Genomic DNA, 20,039 nt, shown 5'->3' with positions numbered 1-20,039 from the left:
TTTTTCCATTTGTGTTCGACCTTCGGTCGCATTTATTTTGGCCTGGCGCTCGTTGTCTTCTTTTGTGCGCTTCTTCTTTTTCCTTTCAGCAGAAGATTTCTTAGCATCACCTTCACTACCATCGCCCTGCTGCTGCGCATTCTCCAAATTCACCTTCAATTCCTGCAAGTCTGAGTACGTGGCTGGCGATGGTGGTGGCGGCGCAGGTATATCCTTGCTGCGGCGCACTAAGGGCACTGCAGATTGTTTAGAGGCGGAAGTGCTGCGATGATGACGCTTGGCAGACTGCGATATAGGTACATTTCCGCTCTGCTCAACACTCAAATATCGCGCTTCACGCTTGGCTGAGCCACCCGCGCCGGCCACAGCCGACGTCTTGGCAGCGCCATGCATTTCAGTTGGCTTATTGTGATTCGCATCTGCAGCCGATGGAGCTAAGTTATTATTGTTATTATTGGTAATGGCCTCAGCGGCGACGCGTGTCTCGCGACAGCTGGCCTTGGCCGCGTCCGCATGTATACCAGCCATTGAAGCAACTGGCAAACCGAGTGGGCGATCGGTTATTTTCAAACTCTTTGGACTGTGACGCGGACTATAGCGCTCTGTACGAGATGCGCTGTTGCTGTTTATGTCATGGCCAGTTTCTACAGAATGTTGCACGGTATTGGTTGCATTATTTTTCGACTTGCCTACAGCACTAGCTGGCAATGCAGCTGTAGTTGCTTTTGGTATAGCGCCGGTGGCGCTGGCCACGAGTCTGTCTAACGATGGATATTCACTGTGCCGTTCGTAGGCGGCTTGGACTTGTGCGTGTCGCGAGCGTTGTATAACTTTTGGCTGCGCTGTCGACTGAGGTTGCTGCAAACTAGTTCTTGGTGCCGGCGTAGGCGTGGCCGAGCTATCCGTGTTCGAGGTAATGACATTAGAGGCGCGTTGTGCGCGTGATCGCTCCTTAGTAAGCGGCAGCGTCGTAATTTGCGGTGCCTCTTTGGTTGCATGTCGACGCGGGCTACCCGCTGCTGCTTGTGGCACTTCATTGCCACGTTCGCTTTTGGAGCGGCTACTTTCAAATTTATCTTCGTTCGAGCCGCTGCCATTGCGTTGCATCTCCGACTGATAGATGCTGCGTTTAACATCGTTTACATGCTTAAAGAAATCTTGCGCATATTTATTCTGCTTCAAATTTAGTTGCTCCTGTTGGCGATCGTACTCGCTGTGGCCGGCGTTTGCGGGCAGCGTGCCTGCTGCAGTCTTGCGCGGTATGCCGCTACTGCGCTGTGCAGCAAGCGCTGCCGCAGTGCTACCAGCACCCGCCACGCTGCCATACAACTCATCAAAGTCCGACGAAAAGTAGCTGGACGAACAATCACAGTTACGACACTCGTAGCGGCAAGTGTCGGAATAGCTACACTTTTCGCCGCCATCCAGGCTGCAGCGGCGACACTCGAATCCAAAACGACAACTTTCTGAGCTGCCAAAGTAGCGTCGCTGTGCCGAGGTGCACGAGAAGAGTGAGTCACCGAGGCTGGAGTCACTCACCTGTCCACCACCACCACCACCACCACCAGCTACGCCACTGAAACTACCACCACCGCCACCTGCGTATCGAAAGCGATTATAGCGATGCGAATTGTCGCTGCTACGTAGCGAATACTCGCTGATTATGGAGGCGCGCGAGTCACTCTTGTACATTTGCGGCAAATCGTAGGGGTCGACGAGTATCTGTGAACCGCCAATGGGACGACTGGCAGCGAACATAAGCGAATGCGTCGGGCCTACATTGGCGCCGCCATAGAAAGGATCTCCCAACAGGACTTGTTGTGCCTCCAGTCGCGACATGGTGTTGTATTTATGCATGTGTTGATGTTGCAACGAGTCGCTTGACGATGATGATTTGGTGTTCATGCGTTGCATGCCAACGCCAGTTGGTGGCGGTCCTGTGGCCACTGTGGGCGTATTGTAAGCGAGCATGTAGTGCGACTGCTGACTACCACTGCGGTGGCTGCCGCGTACACGCTGTTGGGTTATGAGTATGCCAGCGCTGCTGGTTGAGACGCCACCCACGCCTGACTGATGGCAGTGGTGGTGTGGCAGGGTGGCGCCGCTTTGCAGTAAATAACTCTGTGAAGAGTGTTTAAATTGCTGCTGCTGCTGCTGCTGCTGAGGCTGAGCCTGCTGATAGCTAAGTTGTTGTGCCAATTGTGTTTGCTGTTGCGGCATATGAGCCACGTGATGCGCCAAATTCAGTTGCGGTTGGGGCTGTAGTTCAGCACTTGGCGTTGTTGTGGTGGCCGTGCCTGTTGAAGGCGACGACTGTTGAAATTGCAGTATCGGATTGTATTCACCAGTGATGGCCACCGGTGTTGTCTCAATTTTATATACGCCCGGATTGTTCGGGTTGTACGATTGGAATTCAAGTATGTGGGCGGTGGGTAGTTGACCGCCTACCAAACGATTACCCGGGGCGTTGCTGTTTCCACTCATCGTCTCATTGAAGTCGTCACTGGTATGCATGTTGCCACATGGCGCTTGAGTAATTAATGGATGCCCGAGACTATCGAATTGCTGTTGCACGTTTTTATCTTGTTGTGGTTGCTGATGTTGCAGTGGCACAACAGCATATGGTTTCGCCATGTCGCGCTGCTCTTTTCCCCGGCAGTCCTGACTATCTGCCGCCAAACGCGATTGCTGCGCGTAACAGTATTCGCAATTCTCTTTGGTGCATTGTTGCAGGCATAGCTCGCAATCGGCGTAAAGGCCCTCTTCGCTGCCGCTGCATTGTGAAATAGGTGTATCCGCACCTCTGACCGATTGTGGCAAAGATTGTTGTGGTTTTGTATGCTGTTCATGTTGTTGTTGCTGTTGGTGATGGTGGTTTTGCTGCTGTATTGTTGCTTGAGCCTTTAACTCACTCTGAACCTGTTGATGCTGCTGGGATTGCTGTTGCTCATCATCGGATGGTGGTGCATCCTTAAAGAAAATCTCCTCGTAGATATTCTCCTCGCTGCGGGAGTGCGATTTCTTGCCGCCACCTGCCGCGCTAGCCAATCCGCTTGAGATAGAGTTACGCTGTTTCTCCACAAAACGTTTCGAGCTTTTAATACCCTCCTTTAGTAGATAATAATTGAAACTCTTAATGCCGATTTCGCCGCGCAAGAAGCGGCGACCTATTTGCATTTTCGAGCTGCCACCTGATGAGGAGGCGGTGGGGGTGGGCACACCTGTGGCAATAGCTTTAGAAGTGGATGCGCCGCTGCGCACTGAAGCTAGCTCATCGCGCGCTTGCTCGCCCGCCCACTGCAAATCCGCAGCGGCGCCATCGCTGTACTGCTTGGTCATCATAGCTGACTGTGCTTTTGAGCGGCGATTGCTGGCGCTGGCGGCGCTAATACCTTCCATTTGTTGTTTGTTCGGTTGTTGTTGTAGTAAAGTGCCTTCCATGCAAGCATTTCCTTTCTGTTTGTTGCTGCGTTCACGTTTCTCACGTTTCTTCTCCGCACTCTTTCCCTCCCCATGCGCTGCTGAACTGCGCTCTAGACTGCGCCCACGTCGTCCAACACTACCCGTCGCACTTTTCGATTGACTTTCCGAACGCAATGGCTCATCTGAACTGCTTGAATCATTACGTTCATAGGAGCCGCCGCCATCACGCAATTTGCCGTGCTGTAGAAATTCTTTGGTTAATTTACTGCGTTTGCCCAACGAGCTGCTGCCACCAGTTACCACCGCGTTTCCCATTGCACTGCCACCAGCCAAACTTTTCACTTTACTATCTGGCTTTCCCGAGCAGCTGTTGCGACGTAGAGGATTCGCCAGGTGGCTTATGTCGTCTGTGTAGGCTGGATCATCATAAATACGTTCACGCACGTTGGATATCGACCGGTCTTTGCCCTGCAAATAGATCGAAAATAAATTAGTTTAAAAATCAATTCGAAGGAAGCTATGATACGATAGCCAGCCTAACAATACAACAAAAAAAAAAAGCGAAATAAATGTCAGAAAATTTCTATCTGATAACGGCAAACTGTGCGGCCTACTCTACACGCATATGGAAGCATTCAATTCTCAATCGACATAATCTTACCACATGCGGTGGCAAGGCGCATATTAAATATCTACGTGATGTGAGTGTTTTCCTCTACGCTTTATGAGCATGAATAGCTCGCAATACGGAAATGTTGTTGGAAACGGAAATCTGATTGAAAAGTTTCCCGTTGTCACAGCATACCCCAGCTGATGCGTAAATGCATGCAGAGATGTGTGCAGCCGAATGGAATATATGTACGTATTTATGGTCTGTCAGAGGAGACAACCTGCGTACTCAACCATACAAAATGGCTGCAAAAAGACAAGCAAAATAAAATCAGCTTAGCGTTAAAAGCATTTGTATTGCCGTGCAATATATGCCACCTGCCACATGTGTTGGTGCGTTGGTTTTCGAATTTCCATAGATGTTCAGAGCATACATATGTGTATACAAATTCATCTGTCGGCTACCCAGTTATTTTTTCATTGACTTTAATATACACTTTTACATATATTATTTGCTTTCTATTGTATTGATCCGCATAAAAGCTTACACATGGCGTAACCTACTTGTGCGTACAATTGTAAGTAAGAAGTCCGCGTAATGTATTTGTATAGGATACTTCTAACTCGAACGAACTCAATATGTACATAGGCCCATATTTACGAAAATACATACATATATATGTATGCAAACATATTTTAAATGCATACCAAAACATACGACTTAGACGTAAATGAACGATCCAAACAAAAGAAAATTTTATATTTTATTTATGTGCTGATAAATTTTGTTGCTTGTAAGCAAAAAAAAAAAACAAAATTTTTGTTCGGTAAACAGCCCAATTCTGTATCGGTGACAAAAATGTTTAACTGAAAAAAAAAAATTTTTTTTCAAATGCATATTTTTCCGTAACAAAACTGTCATTGATACAGAAAATGAATGAGGTAAAAACGCTAATGTTTCATATTTCTATTAATTGTGGGAATAACTAGTCGGATATTAGGCTTGGAGGCATTTTACTTTTGGCCTTTTCGTAACGATTTCGATAGTATTCCATTGCTTTTGTCAACTCAAATTGAAATATAGCGTTCTATTAGGTTTCAATTTGTGTGTACATAGTTACAAAACGAATAAATAAAATCACAGCAAAAAACTATAAGAAAAGCCCGTGCAGCATAAAGAAAAACCGCGTAAAAAATTAACTGGGAGGTGTTTAAAAATGTCGCGTATAAAAGATGGCGTACAAAAAGAGTTAGTTACTCCCCAAACATTCCGTAATTATATTATTTTGTACCAAAATTTTACTTCTCATACTAATTTTCAACAACTTTAATCAAATATTCGCTGAAATAACATAGTTTTTGTATTTTGCGATAATACCGTTAAATGGGAAGTGGGCGTGGTTACAGTCTGATTTCGACCATTTTGAACACCTTGGATAAGGGGCAACCTGCATACCAAATTTCGTTGAGATATCTCAATTTTTGCTCGAACAGACAGACATAACTTAATCGACTTCTCTTTCACTCTGATCATCTATACTATCTATATCTATCTATACTAATAATATAAAGAGAAGTCCCTTTTTTTTTTGTGACAGGTAATCTCGCGAACGCCTGGTCCGATTTTCATAAAATTTTGTACATAAATCAGCAGCCACCATGTTTTAGGCCAAAGAAAATTTACTTTTTCCTGTAGGTGGACCAGGGACCGATCTATTCGAAAAAATCGTATTTATGGTCCGGTTTGCTTAAAATTCGGTACGTAGGTAGCTTTTGCCTGGATTAGCATATAGGATACTTTTTTCCGAGAAGTGCACCAGGGACCGATCTATTCTTATTTATCGTCCGATTCGCTTGAAATATGATAGGTAGGTAGCTTTTGGCCCGGATTAACATATAGGATACTTTTTTCTGATAGGTGGACCAGGGACTGATCTATTCGAAAAAATTGTACATATGGTCCGTTTTTCTTGAAATTCGGTACACATATTATAGATATACATAGAATAGAATTGAATGATTGTTTTATAGTTCGGGTATTGGCTATTTACGTATACTTATTATCTATACCAATTATATAAAGAGAAGTCCCCTATTTTTAAAAGAGGTGATCTCGCAAACGGCTGTACCGATTTCTTTGAAATTGTGGACACCTTTTGGTTATAGGCCGATAGTAATTTCGTTATATCAAGGGGGCATGGTATCTACCATACAAATCGAGTTTTTCATACCGCATATCTCCGGAAGTATTTGTGGTAGAGTCCTGGAACTTGATATGGTATCAATCCCATAATGGAGAAAAGTGTAAATACATATATAATTTTTCGGTGATCTCCTCCTAAACGAGGTTCACAACTTAAAACACCAGGTGGCGCTGGAGTCGAGTTTGTACTAAAAATTGTATTTACGATCCGTTCTGGCTAATATTCAAAACATGTATTGGCAACGTGAAGGGAAATATTGCGGCGAAAAAAAAATGCTCGACAGTGGCTCTGGAGTGGAATTACAACCAAAAATCATATTTTTGATCCGATTTTCCTCATAATAGAGATATATAGTGGTAAGAGTAGTGGCAATAGTATAGGTTGCGCTGGAGTCGAGTTATTGCTAAAAATTGCCAAGTGAAGTCATTCGGGCATCAAAGTAGTCAAGGTTACCACCATTAAATCTACTACCATAACCATTGCGGTCCTTCATTTACTGTGACTAAATAGAATAAAGACAATTCTTGATGAATGACTACAAAGAAAATTGTAAGACATTTATGATATTTCGTCTGAAGTAAGTCTATGTATGTATATTGGATTTCTGTAGACCAATGATACTCCCCCATCTTGAAATTGCGTCCAGATTCAAGGACACAGGATACAGGATACAAGGATACAGATTCAAGGGCGATTCATCATCATACCGGATCATTGTTGCCGCAAGAACTTCTTCACGGATATAACAACTTCGTTAGGTTATTTAAGACGGCTATAGAAAATATGTGGTCTGACGACCACAAAACCAAACTTGAGAAAAAATTGTGGTGAAAACGTTGGCCCACATTTTTTCAATAAAAAAATAAATTTTTGGCGGGACGAAGTTCGCCGCGTCAGCTAGTTTATGTATACATTTGTCTATCTCGGTTCCTTTAGGCTGTTACAAACAACCGTTATGCGAACAAAGTTATAATACCCTTGTGAACAAGTGCGCTCGAGTATAAAAAAAGGAAGTTGTTCAAAGTTGTTGTAGTCTGAGATTGAAAATAATAACGTTTTTATGAATTTGAGTTTTAAATTATATTGTTTTCAAGCGCCAATAATCTTAAAAGTGTCTCTCAGCGGTTCTATCTTACTATATTTATATCATGGGATATGCAGCTTGACCTGTACTGTGCTATTCTGTAACTTTTTTACCCATCGATGATTGATATTTTGATTTGAAAATTTTGTATGAAGTGATGACCTAATTCGGCAAAATGGGTAACACCATTGCGTTGTCAAGCGTACCCAAATTATCTAGAAATAATCTACCTCCAGCATGTCGGATTTTTCAACTGCAATGGTGATATTATTTTGCAAGCATTTTTAACATCTCTGGTGAATATTTTCACATTCTGTGAATATCCGGTATTAGTTCCACTTATAAGAATAAGCAAATATTTTTTTCCAGAAGTCGTAATGGCATTTGGGGCCCAAAGAAACCATCCGCCATATTTGACGAGAAATAAAAAAAATGTATTTTAATAGCTTAAATATAAAAATAACTTATTTGAATCAATGGTTTCACATATGTAAGCATGAAACTGTGCTCGGAATATTTCGGCTCCGGACCGCTTTGAAATGCATTTTTTTATAAACTATACTACGTAGTCGGGAAAATATTTTTCCATCAAAACACCTTAGTTGATAGAAATTAGTAAATTATCAATTAAAGAAAAATGTTCAAAATTTAATTACAGGCATAATCAATTACATATATACACCTACTTGTTCCACTAATTACATACTTAAGTGCCGATATTTAACAAAGTCCTTTATTAGCGCCAGGAAGTACCCAGTTCAGTGCCAATAATTATTTAATCTTTCCTTAAATTTGTACTTAAAACATCTGCACAATGTTGCTGTAACCGCAGCGACTCCACGTAAATTATTATTGTTTTTTTTTTTTTTTTTACAGTAAATACCTGCTCATTACAGTGATTAATCATCGTTGGGCAAATGATGGCGGCTGCGAGAAAATTTTAAATTAAATCGCGGCGTTGAACAATTCAATGCATAAAGTTAAACACTTACATAGGCAGGGACATATGTATGTACGTATTTACATACACATCTTCATATGCGAACGTTTATATGTAAACGCATATACTCAAAGCTACTTACACGAATATATTAAAGTTCATGTAAATATATTTGTATGTGCGTGTGCGTGGCAAATTACATGAATATTGCGTGAAGCGAAGTTCCATTATTAAATTTACTTTTCAACCACAACTTTCTGCTTTGTTAAGTACGTAGTATAAATCATAACATACATATAAACATTAGGGCGTACCAATACAAAACAAGTTTTATGTGAAAATTAGATTTGAATGCGTAAGTATATGGAATCTCCGAACCCTCGAAATGCTGGATATTATATAAAGACATCACCTCAGTTCAGGAAATGCGGTAGACGGGACATGATTGCAAAAAAATTTGCGGCGTACGACATCGACTATAGCTGCCACAAATCTGGTCATCGGAGCGAGACTAACCGACTTCGCCGGGGCATGGAACATGGTAGTTAGCAGTACAAGGCGCCAGCATCGAAACAGCCACAAATCCACTTGGATGTCCATCGATCAAAGAACGTAGCTAACGAAAGAGGATAGGCTTCGAGCATTATTTAAGTGCGCCAGCATAGACTGTCTTGTCGCAGTTAAGATCCACATGCGCCCCTCTGCAACAAAAACTATGCGCCATGCAACGCATCGAAAGTGAAACGTCAAAAATTTGCAGTCACGATGGACCGCCCAGAAGTTTTGCAATCGACTCTCAATGCTGCTTAATCAGGCAACTTCTCATCGTCTGAACTTTAGTAAGGAGCAATGCTATTCTATCCTCCAATTCACATCGCACCGCTGCGGAAGACGATCTTGGTTGACGAAAAGTGCCATACAGCTGCAAAAGTGCCCGCCACTTGCGTCAATTATCGCGGTATAAGGTTTGAGGGAAATGTGAACAAAAATCAATTTTTTTTTTATTTTCTGGCCACCATGTTGACGTTTGATCAAACCACTTACGTTGTGTATGGTAACATCGCTTCCTTCGCAACGGAATTTTCACCGAATGAGGACGCAAGAGAGAAAAATCGAAGAAAACCAAACTATTTTACATTGTGAACCTGAAGAAAACTTAAACTCTTTGTTTGAACGAGTCATGTTTGTATGATGTATGGCGAAATGGGAAAAGTAGGTTTGACAAGCTGCTTGTGTTATGTATTTCGCTCTTTGCTCTGTTATGTAAAACATGGTTGTTATTTGCAAATATATCGAGAGAAATTCCTCTAATTAAAAATCCTCAAAAATTACTCAAGCGCACCCGAAATTCCTCACGTTTTGAGGAATTACTCGCAAAGTGGTCACACTGGTTCAACTAAGCATCACCTTACATACGAGTGCCCTATGCCGAGTTCAGGTTCTAAGAGCATACTAGCCAATCTCAAATAGAATTAGTGCTCATTGAAAGGCATTGAGCCATTCCTCGGCTGACATGGATTAATTTAGTCCCGAAAAATTAATCTGCTTTGCCAAATAACTCGCACCCTAATGTATGTATATACATATACGCCTACTCGAGCAGCATGTACGCATGTGTGTAGTAGAGACACGTAGCAAATAAATGCAAATTCATGATGAAAACCAAAGTACTACATACATACATACATAACGCAAAAATGAAAGCAATAGCAGCCAGCACTCATATGCCATGTAGTACGCTAGAATAGACTGAACAGCTTTAAGACTGTATACATAAATGTATGTGCATACGTATTTAACGGACCACGCGCCCAAAGATGCTGGACTCAATTTTTAAAAGTAGCTTTAATTAAAGAACTGTGTTAGAAGTATTTTTGTACGAGTATGTGTCTAAATGCACGTCAATGCAAGTTTAATTAGGTAAATGAATGTAACGTAAATGTGTGCAACATATAAACCAATAAGCTAAGTACGTTAATTAAAAAACATAAAGTTGTGCAAAAACTAAAACATGATATATTATGAGTACGGTAACTAGATTTCTGTAGACAAAAATCGGGACGTACATATTTTAATAGTTTTATTTAAAACAAAACAAAATATCAAAACATTTTATAGATACAATAAATGTAGCTTATGTTTTATATATCCATGAATTTAATATATTTTCACTACAAAAAACAACAAACCTTATAGACAATTATAAAAAATTTAAAGAAAATTATAGCAACTATGATGGACTGCTATATCGTACCAGTTTGACCGAATAAATATAACCCAAGATTATGTTTACGAAAGTGCTGCCACGTTTGTCCAAGTTTTTGGGCCAGAACACAGGGAGACTTCTATTAAATTAATAAATAAAACACTGAAAATCGGGATTTAATCGGCACAAATATTAAAAATCGAGACACTTAAACTTCCCGACTTTAAAAAAATATTATGCGGGACACTTTTCTCAAAACCGGTACGAATAGTCACCATAATTATGAGTCAAGAAATGAAAATTTAATACAACAATACCTACTAAAGGGGCTTTTTCAACGCCAGACATAAGTTATTCCTCTCATAAGGTTAGGTTAGAAGAGGGGCTTGTGCTCCCAGTAGCCGAAGCCATTTTTTCTTTTCTTCCCTTAGTAATTAAACCACCGATTGCGCGTTATATAGCACAAAATATCAGAACGTTCGCCGAGTTAAGTCAACTAAGCAATCCAAAAATCCTTGGTGGGGTACCCCAACCTTTATCCGTGTGTGTCCATCAGGCGGGGTAATCAGCCTGACTACTAATCTGAGAGAAGAGCGGTCCAGTCGAGTGAGAGCTATGTATCGCTTTAAATTACTCCTTGGTCGAATTTGCCAAGTAGTTTGGCAGGTGGTTTCCACAACCCACCTGGTATCTACCTCCACGATGAGTTCGGCCTTTAGAGCAGAATTTACTTCAGATATTTTCCCTCCTTGCCAGTTCATCAGCTAAGCAGTTGCCAGGAATGTCCCTGTGCCCAGGGGCCCATACAACAGTCAAGGAGCATTTTGATGCCAGCCGATTGAGACTCTTCCTTCATTCTATGGCTTAGATGTTGTTCCGTTAGATTTAAGATATTTGATACCAGCCTGGCTGTCAGAATAAATGGTGATAGGCCGTCCTCTGAGCGGCGTCCATTATGGAGTCTAGATATGCTTGAAAACCGCTACCCACTCTTTTGCTAAGCTTGAAACCATCTGTATATATAGCCGTCGACCCTGGGTTTCAGTCTGTGGCCCCTTCCCATTCGTTCTTCTCTGGGATTCTTATGGAAAATTTGTTGTCTAAGCATAGTAGAGGAGTGATATAGTTTAACTGCCGTAGATTATCGGGTACAGTTTCAAGTACTTTTTCGTGTCCAAAGGTATCTACACGGCCGGATCCTATTTAACCTGGCCGCACTGCAGCCGGCCCAAGATTTGCCGTAGAGATCCCCAGGTGGAAGATTTAACATTATTTCCAGAGATTTGTTGGGTGTAGTGGACAGTGCTCCCGTGACGAGCATGGCAGCCATCATCTCCACTCGTTCCACCTTGGCTCTGGACAAAACAGCCTATTAGCAGGCCACGATACGGTGCCCCGTAGAAAAGGAAGGGTCTTGTCACAGCTGTGTACATCCGGTGTACTATATGTGGTTTTATTCCCCATTTTTTGCCTATATCCATCTTACAGGCATATAGGGCGGTATTGGCCTTCCTGGTGCGGTCTTCAATATTTCGCTTCTGGTCAAGTTTCTTATCTCGAATACATCCAAGGTATTTTACCTCGGTTGAAAGAGTAAGTGCCACCCTGTTTAGGATGGGAGGTTTGAATAGAGGAGTTTTATACTTCCTTGTGAAAAGTACCATTTCGGTATTGGTCAGATAGACACCAAGTCCACATTCCTTGGATCAGATTTTTAGAAGGCTGAGGTTTTGCAATAATTCACTCAGGATTTGTAGAAATGTGCTCGTTACCATGATTGGTATGTCATCAACGCACGCTATGACTTGACAACCGGTATCCTTTAGGCTTAGAAGTAGGGCGTTAAGCAAAATCGCAAGCAAAGTATCAAAATTGATTAGAAAATCAATAAAAATATCGATAACAAAATCGATAAATATCGATAACAAAATCAATAAATATCGATAACAAAATCGATGACAAAATCGGTAAATAACGATATCAAAATCGATAAATATCGATAGCAAAATAGATAAGTATCGATAACAAAATTGATAAATATCGATAACAAAATCGACAAATATTGATAACAAAATCGATAAATATCGACAACAAAATCCATTAATATCGATAACAAAATCGATAAATATCGATAACAAAATCGATAAATATCGATAATAAAATTGATAAATATCTATAACAAAGTCGATAAATATCGATAACCAAATCGATGAATATCGATAACAAAATTAGTCTCGAGAATCCCGAACATTTCTAAAATCAAAAAAAATATTTCCCAGATTGAGTCTCTGTGTCTCTCTTTATATCCTTTCCTCTTTAATTACCTTTATTTTAATCTTTCTTCCCCTATCTTCGTCTTTACTTTTATAGGTATCCTCATTCTCATCTTTGTTTTTACTTTTATGTTTATCATTTTCTTCATCTACATATTCACCTTCAATTCAACCCTTATATAAGCAAATGTTTAAGTATACCTTGGTCTTCATTTTTGCCTTTATCTTTACGCATATTTGTTTTTGTTTTTATTTTTATCTTTGCCTTTATCTTTTTCTTTATCTATGTGCGTACTCACCTTTACTTTCATTCTTGTATTGGTCTTTTTCTAAGTGTTATTCTTTGATGTTTTATAAGCAAATTTTTGTTAAATTAATACCATGTGAATACACTCAAGAAGCACTTGTTTCAGCCCCAACGATTTCCGTTGCACCATTTCCGTTGAATTTGCCAATTTACTCCCAACCAACCAACCGCCGCTAAAGAAGTTTCACTTCAATAAAAAACTAAAATGGAAGCAGTTTTTCACTTAAGTAGCGATTTTCGCAAAGAAAATTTTGAATTCAGTTAGGGCTCTTAAAATTTATAAAAATATGCAACGGTCAAATGTATTCAACTAATAAATATCTTGCCTAACAGTGATTGCAGTTAAGCTTCAAAGTTCTAAGCAACTTGCAATATTAAAAATTGATACTTTAACTAAGCTTTAGTAGTGAAGTAACTTTTTTTTTGGCAACCGCTCATGCCAAAGTATAATCAACTCTGCTGCAAGTTGTAATGTGAAACTTGTAAAAATTTTAGCCTTTTTCTAATTACTCCCTCGGTATCTTTTAGGTAGTCGTAAGTATGATATTTCTTTGAACAGTGCAAATGATTTTAATTATGTTGTAAAATATCTTGTTCACTTTCGTAACTAACCGCCCGTAAGTTTTATGTGTTAATTAATTTGTAATGAATGCAAGGAAGCAAGCCGCATCTGTGGTTCCTACTGATTATAGGAAGTCTAATACAATCAAAATATATACGTACATACAAACTGCATACATGCGTATGAAATCGAAGTACATATTGATTTAAACGAAAGTTCGTTACGTTTTAATGAAAACTATGATAAGGGGTCATTCCATACGAAAACGTCTGTCTTTTTTTTTCTAAAAATTAATTGTTAATATTTAGATTATGTTATCAAATTAATTAAGTAAAACTTTTCAATAAGGTGGCAACCGCCTCAAAATTATTTTTGAAAGTAAACTTTCTTGAACCCCCATTAGTTTTATACCAATGAAATATTTAATTTATCATGAATTACCTTTTTCAAAAACAGGTGGCAACTTTTTTAACCCCTTTAGTTTCATACTCATAATGAAATTTTTCATTTATTTTATCAATTTAATATAATTTAGTTTTTCAAATAGGTGTCAACCCTTCACAAAAAATTATTTGCCTGTAGGCCTTGCCACCTGTTGAACAATTAAATTTCCATTATTTGATAATCAATATCATCACAACCGCTCCGTTCGTTCGATTGTCCAAAATGAGGTGTCAAATTAAAAGGCTTGGACTGTGCAATACATTTTTAATTTTTTGGAAAGAGTTGCAACCTTTTAAAAAATTATATTCAAATTATTTAAAAAAATAAATCAATTATTGACAAATGGGTATCAACCGAAATGCTTTTGAAAAGCTTTGTTTCTTAACTTAACTATAGGAGGGTTGCCACCTGTTTAAAAAATCAAATTCAATTTGCACTAAGAGAAAGATGTATCCCCATATGGGTGCCAAACGAAAGGGGTTTCAGAAAATAGTTCGAAAATATTTTGTAGAGGGTTCACTTAACTTATATACAATGAAATATCAAAATATGCCAAACAAAAGTGTTAAAAAATCTTTAATTCGAACACTTAGAATATTTTTGTGTTGAGAGTTGCCACCCGTTTATAAAGGCAGATTCAAATTATTTAATAAGCTTAATGAATTGTTAAAATAATGCCATCAATCGAATCGAAGGTTGCCATACGTTTAAGAAAATCATATTCAACTTAATTCATCAGTTAATTAAAATATGTATCACAACGTCAGACGAAGGATATTCAAGACGGTTTTAGCTTGAAACCACTTTGGAAGCGGGCTGCCACCAGTTAAAAAAGTCGAATTTGACTAACTTTGATGCAAACTATCTAAAATAAGAAAATCAGGTTTCAAGCGAACTATTGTTAACAAATCTTCAGTAAGAATATTTATAATGTTTGAAGAGGGTTGCCGTGTGTTTAAAAAGTAGCATTCAAATTATTTAATAAGTTTGATGAATTATTAAAAGGTCGTTAATGGAAATGGGTTTGAAAGGTATTATTTCTGAAATATGTTTTGGAGGGTTGCCACCTGTTTAAAAAATCCAACTCAACCTTAAGTAAGGCAATTAGGTAATTAAAATATGTATCACAATTTGGTTGTTAGACGAAAGAGATGCGTGAAGATTTTAATTTGAAAACACTGTTTGAATATTCGAATTTAGTTAACTCATACGAAAGTTAATATGAAATATTAAAATATGAGTGTCGAGGTCATTAGATTTGCACCGTTCTTTCGAATTTTAAAATATGAGAGGTCGAAGTAAAGACATTGGCCTGTAGATGTGCGATAAAATTTTACTTTTTTTAAGTGAGAACTTTTTTATCAGTACAGAGTGATTTGGAATTTGATGATATTAAAAACCGATACTTTGCTGGACCTCTCTTCCCTCAGAAACCGCTGCACGTATTTAGATGAAGTATGGCACTCAGATCGCTTATAACTCCGACCCATATTTGAAAAAGGTTCTAATTTTTCGAATTCTAATTTTGGTTGTTATAACGCCATGCGGGTTTACTAGTTTACTTTATTTTGCCATTTTACTTGAAACTGAAATATAATTTATATTTATAGCGTCCGACAGCCACAACTGGAATAGGTATGCACATATTTTTAATTAGTCACTTTAAATACAAAATTTATAAACAAACTATTTTGCTTACAAATTCAATTCGAAACTTTTTAATCGACTACACAAAAAGGAGAAGGTTATCAATTCATCGGAATATATTTTTTTATGTATGTTACCGCATAGCTTTGGACCACGTTAACCGATTTCCATAATTCTTTTTTTAATTTGGTTTAAATCCGATCATTGGATCATGAAGAAATTAACGATAATCTTAAATTTTTATATAAGAATTGAAGTCGGTTTTGTTTTTTGCTTAAAAATTACTTGCTTAAAATTTCATTTCGCTATTAACATAGAAATACGAAACGTTTTTCGTATTGTAAATAGCATCTAGCTGCTTCAACTCACCTTAACTTTTGTCTTTTTCCTACTACGATGCGGCATCGTAACATCAGTCAATTTCAATAATTTCGGTCTAATTGGACGTTTGCCACTCTTTCCACTGCGATCAAAAGTCAAATCCAAATATGTTTCTGAAGTCATTTTTATTCTATTTGTGTTCTTTTTATGTTAATTAAAAGTTTCTTCATCGGGTTTGTTGGAAGTAACTTTCTGTGCAATTATGCTGAAAATGAAATTAATAAAAAACATGTGATATTTTAAAGAAAATGGCAATACAAGTATCTAAAAAAAAATCATTGCAATAATACTTGTACTATATATGCAATATTATAGTTTTAAAATACGTTGTTTGAAATATATTTAGTTCCAAAAATTGCGAGAACTGTTTCATAAATAGAAGATTTAGGTTAAATATATAACCTTGGGATTCTGAGAAAATATATGTGTTACAATTAAATTTAAAATTTGAGTATATCGATATTTGAGGTGAAGATCGAGCTATCTCGGCAGCCAGTTCGAAAACGCCCTATCTTAGAAAACTTTTCAAGAACTCCCTACTTCAGAATTTGGTTGAATATGGACCTATCTCGGCTGCCGATCTAAAAACGCCCTATCTGAGGACATTTTCCATGTATTTTCAGCTGATATATGGAGTTTTTGAATCGAATTCTGAGATAGGGCGTTCTTCAGCAAAATTCTGAAATAGAGCGTTCTTGAATAATTTTCTATGATAGGGCGTTTTCGAACGGGCTGCCGAGATAGGCCGATCTTCCACTCAGGTGTTGATGTAAAAAATTATTTTACCACTTTTTTTTTAGATATCTTATCTTTCAACATATATCGTGAATAACATACTAAAATAGTATGTTGAAGAAGACGAAGCACAAAATAAGTGTTCAGAAAAGTGGAAAATTTTTGGAATTTTTCAAAAATGTTTATATATTTCAGAATTCTAAGAATTTTCTAGATTTTATATACAAGTACCATGAATTTTTCGACAATTTGTGATGTTTCACATCTTTACATTTTAGGATGGATTTCCGAATAAAAACTTTGGAAAATACAAACATTTCTAAAATCTCGAAAGTTTTTAAAATTTTGGAAATTATTCTAAAAATAAGAAATCTCAAGAAATTTAATAATTTCATAAAATTCAAAATTTTGGAATTTTCGTTATTTTCTAAGTCTGCGAAAATATTCAAACTTGTGACTTTCAACTATGTAAAATAGTACAAATTCGAAAATGCAACAAAAAAAGTAAAAATTTAAAATTAAGTAATCTGAAAATTTTGAAAATTCAGTGAATTCGAAGAACTGAGGCATTTTTTCACCAGTGTGTTATAATTATATGATACAAATATATTTTTTCAGAAATATAACGAAATTGATCAATCATTGCGCAATCATGCGGACGCAGAAATTTCCCCACCTGGATCCGCCACTGTGTATAGGTATTGGTGGGGTCTCTAGCTAGGTAACTTGATAATATACATGAACGCTCGAAAGTGTAAAAATCGTGAATATAAAACGAATGAAAACATACAGTGGGAGTCATGAATGGATGATGGTGTTTCGTTTTTTAATATTTGCAATGTATTTCAAGCCAGCATTTTTTTATACTTTTTTATAAAAATGTTTTAACAAAAACCATATAAATCACACTTTCAAACTTTATACAGAATTTAGAAATATTCCACAATCGTTTATTTTAGAGCTTTTTAACCAGAATTTTTTTGGGTATGCAGTTAACAACAGGCTTATAAAATTTTGGTAAAATAAATGCAAGCTTTGAGCGGCTAAAAATCGCTATGATTTCTAATAATTCTTTTTTTTTTTGGTTTTGCACTTTTTTCCATAGAAACATAAATGTCTTGTATTAGGAAAAATTTAAAAAGCAACAAAGTCTAAGCGGTTGAAGTTATAGCACTTATATACACTTATTTCACTTGAATTTTCAAAGCCTGTTAACTGCCTACCCAAAAAAATTTATAAAAATTCTGGTTAAAATGAAGTTTGAAAGTGTGATTTATACGGGTTTTGTTAAAGCATGAACCACACTATTATAAAAAATATCAAAAAAATTTTGACTTGAAAAACATTGTAAATATTAAACACGAAACACCATTATCCATTTTGACCGCTACTGTACTTTTGCAACAGAGTTTTCTGAGATAAAGTTGATTTTTCTATCACAAATCTAACTTTTTGCTCTTTGCTAATGAAATCTAATTTGGTTGACGACTCATCGAAAATTGTGTAGTGTTTTAGTGGCGTGTGCATCAGTGGTCGCCGGTGGTAAAATTAGTCCATTTGTTCTCATTACGAAAATTTCGATATTAAAGATAAGCCGGAAAATCATTGAAAAATATGAATTAAGCTTATAAAAAACCCAAGAAAAACGCGTCATTTCGTGCCATTTCTAGAAAACTCAGAATCGACCAAAAACGGATTTGAATCGCTTTGCCAAAAATTACGATATTCGAAAAATTTATTGAACTGTTCCTCTAAACGCGATTTGCTGCAAAAATGAAGGTAGATATGTACATAGTTCGTATGAGTTTTTCAACAAGTACAGCTTGGCAGCGAGTCCAGCGCGCTTGCCATACTCATTTCATCGTTTTCCATACAAAATACATTGGACGTCAAGAGAAAAGCATAAATGACTTTCATCTCGATACATTCCGGGAAATTTTTTTTTTGCAAATAATTGCTTATAGAACGTACAGCAATATTAGCCCAAAACGGGATTTTAAAGCCATTGAGATGTCAGTCATATTTTTAAAAATTTTAATATTTTTCATAAAACAAAAAATTTTATGACCAAATAAAAAATAAAAATAGGAAGAAAACATTATCGTTCCCACATCACAAATATTTACTAATTTATGTTAAGTGCTTAGCCTTCTCATACAATTTTTGGTGTGCGTCTTGACGTTATTATACTAAGAGAGGGACGTGGAGATGAATGCCGCCTCCGAACGGCATTTGAGTTTTTATGCAAAGCCTTTTGATTGCAGAAGTCCGCTTGCACCTTAGCCACCGCCTGCCGCAAGGCAACCGCAATTGACGAAAAAATTGTTGTTGGTATGTTGCTCGGGCCACTAATCTAACCTAGGTTCTGCCTACTGGACCTCAAAATACAATTTCAAAAATGAATATATTCAGCTTTGTGTAAAAATTCCAAATCGCCATAATTTCTTTCAAGGTAGCGGAGATATGCAATCACCAGAATATTGTCAAAAGATCGTTGATACAGACGGCAAATAAAGGTATGTATTTAAAATTAGCATTAAAAAAAGTAAGAAAGAAAACGAAATTACTTTTCCGCATTGGGTATGCACACTTCGAAAAAGAATGCACATGGCTTGTTTTGCTTTATCAATTATAAGAATTTTGTAAAATGACTACCATTGAAAGATGGTTTTATCAGCTTAAGTAATTGGCATGTGCTGATTTTTTTTTTACAAGTTCTTACACGTTAACTTTCCAAAAAATTAAGATTTCTCTAGCAAAACGAGATGAAATAAAAAGAAAACACTTTTTAATGGCATTCTTCTCGTATGCCAATTGAATCCACATTAAGCGCACTTTCAGAGGAGAGCAATTTCGTAAAATACCGCAATATAGCTAGGCTTTTAAGAACTTTGCCCTGCCCAATATGTAGCATTCTCCATCCTTCAATTCTTTTCATTCCCACTTTCATTCAGTTTTTCACCATCGTGATGTACCATTTCCAATCCCATACTGGCTACTAACTCATTCGTATGTATTTCTGCCTCCATAAGTGCTGTGAATTGACTGCGGCATGCGCCTACCCCAATCGATTTGCGTTCGATTTGACATGCCATGTCTGCACTTTTCACTACATACCATATTGCCCATCTGTATGTCCTGCGCCTGCCCCCCCGCCTACCAACCGACCGGTCTTAAAACCTCTTCACTATTTTGCTTGTTACCTTTGTCTTCAATTTGCATTG

The 20,039-nt window shown here is 37.8% G+C and overlaps 1 protein-coding gene across 1 annotated transcript in view; it reads right to left on the bottom strand.

Moving 5' to 3' along the window:
• Window positions 1–20,039, bottom strand: part of LOC118747286 — a gene marked incomplete in the record, with an annotated part of 304,434 nt that overhangs the window by 182,914 nt on the left and 101,481 nt on the right. Inside the window, 1 exon segment of the mRNA XM_036481289.1 lies at window positions 1–3,891. Coding sequence (XP_036337182.1) covers window positions 1–3,891 — 3,891 coding nt within the window.

The sequence above is a fragment of the Rhagoletis pomonella genome, unplaced genomic scaffold, assembly GCF_013731165.1.
Source record: "Rhagoletis pomonella isolate Grant_MI unplaced genomic scaffold, Rhpom_1.0 Rhpom_scaffold_00011, whole genome shotgun sequence".
NCBI classification, from domain to species: domain Eukaryota; kingdom Metazoa; phylum Arthropoda; class Insecta; order Diptera; family Tephritidae; genus Rhagoletis; species Rhagoletis pomonella.
This window is presented reverse-complemented; position numbering and strand designations above follow the sequence as displayed.